The 5,789-nt window shown below is 51.2% G+C and overlaps 1 protein-coding gene across 1 annotated transcript; it reads right to left on the reverse strand.

Annotated features, from left to right (window-relative positions):
• Positions 1 to 214: 214 nt before the first annotated feature.
• LOC129520941 (proline-rich protein 2-like) lies at positions 215 to 1,807 on the reverse strand. Its single transcript, XM_055342190.1, has one exon. It carries the CDS (start codon positions 1,805 to 1,807, stop codon positions 215 to 217), a length of 1,593 nt encoding a protein of 530 aa, XP_055198165.1.
• Between the last annotated feature and the right edge of the window lie 3,982 nt (positions 1,808 to 5,789).

Here is a 5,789-nt window from a genome sequence, read left to right on the forward strand (position 1 = left end):
CGCCCGCTGGAAGCGCCCAGGTTTCCTGTTGGAGACAATACAGTGTCCGCCGCCGTCACACAGAGGAACCGAGATGGCGGGGCCAGCTAAGCCTCCTCGAAAACAAAACGGGAGACCGAAAAAGCGATTTTGACGTTGGTGTCGAGACACCACGGTGCTCCCAATCCCGCACCGGTTGGTTTTCCAATAATCAGAAGCAAAATGTTAGAGCCTGTTAGTGCGGGCTGACACACATCCAGGAGGCAGCTGCCCGCGGCTCAGGCCGTTGGGGAGGGTGGCACACCCCGAGGTCACTAACAACTCGGAAGCAGCGACAATAATCCTTGTCTGTCTCCGCGCCGCTCACCGTCGCCCGTCCAGGTCGAGCCCGCCGGTCTCCCGGGGCCCGGGGAGGGGGGGCTGCAAGGGGGCGACCCGGGTGCCCGGAACCCCGCAGGCCGCAGGACGGCAGGCCGTGCCCCTGGCCGGCGCCGGCACGTGGTGCCCGCAGGTGGGGCCCGCAGGTGGGGCCCGCAGGTGGCGCCCACAGGTGGGGCCCGCACGTGGTGCCCGCACGTGGCGCCCGCAGGTGGTGCCCGCAGGTGGTGCCCGCAACGTGGGGCCCAAAGGTGGCGCCCGCAGGTGGTGCCCGAAGGTGGGGCCGGCACGTGGCGCCCGCAGGTGGCGCCCGCAGGTGGTGCCCGAAGGTGGGGCCCAAAGGTGGCGCCCGCAGGTGGCGGCCGCACGTGGTGCCCGCAGGTGGGGCCCGCAGGTGACGCCCACAGGTGGGGCCCGCACGTGGTGCCCGCACGTGGCGCCCGCAGGTGGCGCCCGCAGGTGGTGCCCGCAGGTGGTGCCCGCACGTGGCGCCCGCAGGTGGTGCCCGCAGGTGGGGCCCACAGGTGGTGCCTGCACGTGGTGCCCGCAGGTGAGGCCCGCACGTGGTGCCCGCACGTGGTGCCCGCAGGTGGCAGCCGCACGTGGTGCCCGCAGGTGGGGCCCGCAGGTGGCGCCCACAGGTGGGGCCCGCACGTGGTGCCCGCACGTGGCGCCCGCAGGTGGTGCCCGCAGGTGGTGCCCGCACGTGGTGTCCGCAGGTGGCGCCCGCAGGTGGTGCCCGAAGGTGGGGCCGGCACGTGGCGCCCGCAGGTGGCGCCCGCAGGTGGTGCCCGAAGGTGGGGCCCACACGTGGGGCCCGCACGTGGTGCCCGCAGGTGGTGCCCGCACGTGGTGCCCGCAGGTGAGGCCCGCACGTGGTGCCCGCACGTGGCGCCCGCAGGTGGGGCCCGCAGGTGGCGCCCACAGGTGGGGCCCGCACGTGGCGCCCGCAGGTGGTGCCCGCACGTGGTGCCCGCAGGTGGCGCCCGCAGGTGGTGCCCGAAGGTGGGGCCCGAAGGTGGGGCCCGAAGGTGGGGCCCGCACGTGGGGCCCGCACGTGGTGCCCGCAGGTGGCGCCCGCAGGTGGTGCCCGCAGGTGGTGCCCGCAGGTGGTGCCCGAAGGTGGCGCCCGCAGGTGGCGGCCGCACGTGGTGCCCGCAGGTGGGGCCCGCAGGTGACGCCCACAGGTGGGGCCCGCACGTGGTGCCCGCACGTGGCGCCCGCAGGTGGCGCCCGCAGGTGTGCGGCCCGCGTCGGGAGGCCGACGGTCGCGCAAGCCCTGTGCACGGGGGCCGTGGCAGCGGGGGGCGCAGCCCGGGCCTCCAGGCCGTGGCCGCAGCCTCAGAGCTGCCCGAAGAGGGAGCCGGGGGCAGCCGTACCCCGCCTCCAGCTCGGGCGGGGGGGCACGTGCAGGTGCGCGCTTCCCCGCCGCCGCCCCGCCCTGCTCCATCTGCAAAACAAGCGGCTTCCCGCCCTGCGAGCCCGACCCGCGCGCGCCTGCGCCGGCCCCACAGGTCCGCTGCCCGACCACAGGCTCCCAGCAGCGGCCCGGATGCTCGTAAGAGCCTGGGCCCCCTTCCCCCCATCTCCCCTCCCCCTTTTTCCCCTCCCCTCCTTCTCCTCCCCTCCCCCCCTCCCCCCCTTTCTCCCCCCCACCCCCTCCCCCCGGGAGCAGATCCAGGGCGCAGGCGTGAAGACACAGCGGGGCGCAGGGCCTGCCCCGCCGAGGGGGCGCTGCTCAGGGCGCCGCGGGTGGCCCTGGGGAGCAGGAGCCCCCACACCCCCTCAAGGGCACCCTGGCGAGGGCTCATCGCATACTTGGCAGCTCGGGCCTGAGGCCCTCACGGACAACCACGCCTTGAGAACAGGCGTGAAACCTATTAGAATCTTAGATAACACGGAGATTCGCTGATTCCTGGTTAATGTTCCTACTAGAACGGCCCTATTCTCCTTACTCCTAGATAGTTTTGAACTTGTGTTAATGCTGCGGAAACAGCACCATCCCCTCTGGAATGGTTTCTTCCACCGTGTCCTACCTCCCGTGAATACTGGAGTAGGGATCTCCTACAAATGAGTACAGTTTTCTTTGATTTTTTATAATAGAATGATCAAACCCAGGGAATTAGCCCTGGCCGCGGCCAGCGTGTGCTCTTGAAGGCCCCCGAGGCTCGAGGATCCCGGTGTCCCCACTCTTCTGTTCGGTTGTCGTGTCTCCTTATTTTCCTTCGATCTGTAACCGGTTGTTTTCAGTGGTTAGTGACACTTTAGGAAACCACGGGCCGGTTATTTTATAGAATGTTCCTTGATTCGGGTTCACTTAATATATTATTGATGATCGTCAGTTCCATCACTTAATTAAGGTGGTGCCTGATGATTCCTTCAGTACGAAGTTACTTATTTTCCCTCTGCAGAAAAACTGCTTTTAAACATCTTTATGGAGGTATAATTTACCATAAGACGCATAAAATTTACCCACTTTAAATGTCCCAATGACTTTTAATAAATTTACGGAATTTGGGGAACCATCACAATAATCCTCCCAGAGTGTTTCCACTCCCTTCAGGAAAGATGGATTCGCACACTGTAGTCAGTTTTCACTCCACCCCCAGCTAGAGGCAATCACTGATCTTTACCCTCGCCCCAGTTTTATTTTTCTAAATATTTTTATGAAATTGCAGGAGATGTAGTCTTTGTGGGAAACTACTTTCACCTACAATTTTAAGGACTCAATGTCTCATGGATAATATATCTTGTTTCAATACGTAGTCCCCTAATGACTAATAAGAGCATGGCTTTGGATGGTCAAACGCCACCCAGATATCTTCTTTGGTGTGGTGTCTGTTCAGATATTCTGAAGATAGAATTGAACTTTCGGATGCTTTTATTGAATCTTCAGTTCTTTGTGTATTTGGTTTCAAATTCTTTCTCAGATAACAAAAAATTGCAAATGATTTCCCCCAACCCTGTGACTTGTCCATATTCTTTTTTTTTTTTTAATGATTTTTTTTTATTTATGATCGTCACAGAGAGAGAGAGAGAGAGAGAGAGAGAGAGAGAGAGAGGCAGAGACACAGGCAGAGGGAGCAGCAGGCTCCATGCACCGGGAGCCCAACGTGGGATTCGATCCCGGGTCTCCAGGATCGCGCCCTGGGCCAAAGGCAGGTGCCAAACCGCTGCGCCACCCAGGGATCCCACTTGTCCATATTCTAAACAGTAAGTTTTGTAGAACAATTCTGTAATATTAATATATCAAATTTGTGGGGTTTTTTCTTCTTCATAGATGAAGCTTTTTTTGTTATATCTAAAAATATCACCCGGCCCAAGGTCATCTAGTTTTTTTCCATAGGTTTTATTCTAGATGTTTTGTATTTCTGCCTTTCAAATTTAAGACTTTGATATAATTGGGATAATTTCTGTACACGGTAGAAGGTCTATTTCTATGTTCTCTTTTTCTTTTGCATACGGGTGTCTAATTGTATCAGCCTGCGCTTTTGAAAAGGCTATTTTTTTCTCCATCGAGTTACCTGTGCTCTTATGTCAAAGTTCAGCTGACTGCATCGGGCTGGGTCTGTTTCTGTGTCCTCTATTCTGTCCCATTTGATCTCTGTATGTCCTTTCACCGGTATTATGCTGTCGCGGGCACTGCAGCTTGATAATAAGCCTTGAAAGTGGGTGTTGGGTGTCCTCCAACCTTGTTCTTAAATATTGTGTTGACTAGTTGTAGGCCTTTGCGTATCCCCATCGATTGTCGAATCAACTTTTCAATAGCTACAAAATAGCTCCCTGGGGGTTTGACTATGGTTGCATTGAATCTATAGCCCAAGTTGAGAAGTGACACCTCAGTAATGCTGTGTCTTCTAATACAGGGACAAAAAAAATAATGTCCATTTATTTAGGACCAAAAAATAATGTCCATTTATTTAGAACTTTCTTTATTTCTTCCTTTGGTGTTTTGTAGTTTTCTGCTTAAGGATTTTTTTTTTTATTTCTACCATCTTTTGATGTTATTTTAAATGATACTTTACAAAATTTCCAATTCTTGTTCATTGCTGGCGTATTAAAGAAGAATTGACTTTCATATATTTTCCTTGTAACCGCTGACCTTTGCCAACTTACTGCTTAGTTCCAAAACTTTTTTTTTTCTTTTCTGCATGGACAAGCTTTCAATCTATATAGTTTATATATTTCTTTCCTAGTGGTACATATTCCATTATTTTTTTATCCTACTATTTTAGCTAGGATTTCCAATATTATGTTGAAAAGCAGTGTTGAGGGGGCACTTCCTTGCCTTATTCCAAATTGTTAGGGGAAAAGTGTTTCATTTCTCACTGTTAACTATAAGTTGTTTTCTTTTCCTTTGCATATTCCCCTTATTTAATGAAATTCCCTTTACTCTTGTGTTGTGGGTCTTTTTGAGATTTTTCATGATTTTTTTCCTTCATAGATTATTACATGGCTTTTGTTACTCAATCTGATAAAATAATTTACAGTGATTGCTTCACAAATGTTGAATGAGTCTTGCATTTGTGGAAAAAATGCAACTTGGTTTTGATCTATTATAATATTTATATGTTTTTGGGTCTGATTTGCTAATATTTTGCTAGCATGTCAATGTTCATGAGGAATGTTGGATTATAGTTTCCCTTTCTTCTTACATCTTCCTATGGTTCTATTCTAAGTCTGATCTTGTAAAATGAGTTAGAAAGTATTCTCTTCTACTTTCTGGATAAAAAGGCTCTTGTCTGTTAAGTGTTTGGTAGATTTCACCTGTAAAACTTTGAGTCCAGAACTTTTTTTGAAGGGAGGAAGGGCTTAAATTTCTGAGCATATTTAATAAAGATCTATCCAGGTTATTTCTCTTAATATAGCATTTAATAGTTTGTATTCTTTAAGAAATTGAAAAATCTCATGTATGCTATCAGACTTATGGGCCTAGATTTGCTCATAACATTTATATGTCTTTCTTTTAATGCGCATTGAACTAATGGGAATGGCTCCATTTTTTAATTGAAGTATAATCGAAATATAATATTCTGTTAGTTTCATGTGTACAACATTGTGTTTTGACATTTGTATACATTATGAACTGATCAATAACTCTGGTGACCCATTGTCATCAAAGTTGATACAATATAATTGACCATATTCCTCACACTGTACATTATATCCACATGACTATTTTATAACTTGAAGTTTGTATACACACACATATATACACACATAGACATCTTCTTTGTATACACATGCACACTAAATAATTTTTTTTATTCATTCAGACATCAGTCTACACTTAAGATTGTTTCTGTATCTTGACTATTGCAAATAGCACTGCAATAAATACAGGGATACATACATGGTTTTATTTTTTATTTTTTTTTAATTTTTATTTATTTATGATAGTCACACACAGAGAGAGAGAGAGAGAGGCAGAG

Source organism: Nyctereutes procyonoides, unplaced genomic scaffold, assembly GCF_905146905.1.
Source record: "Nyctereutes procyonoides isolate TBG_1078 unplaced genomic scaffold, NYPRO_anot_genome, whole genome shotgun sequence".
In the NCBI taxonomy this organism is placed as follows: domain Eukaryota; kingdom Metazoa; phylum Chordata; class Mammalia; order Carnivora; family Canidae; genus Nyctereutes; species Nyctereutes procyonoides.

What these genes read in the sequence shown, in the direction of transcription:
- LOC129520941 (XM_055342190.1), bottom strand. Translation starts at nt 1,807, where the DNA reads ATGGAGCAGGGCGGGGCGGCGGCGGGGAAGCGCGCACCTGCACGTGCC.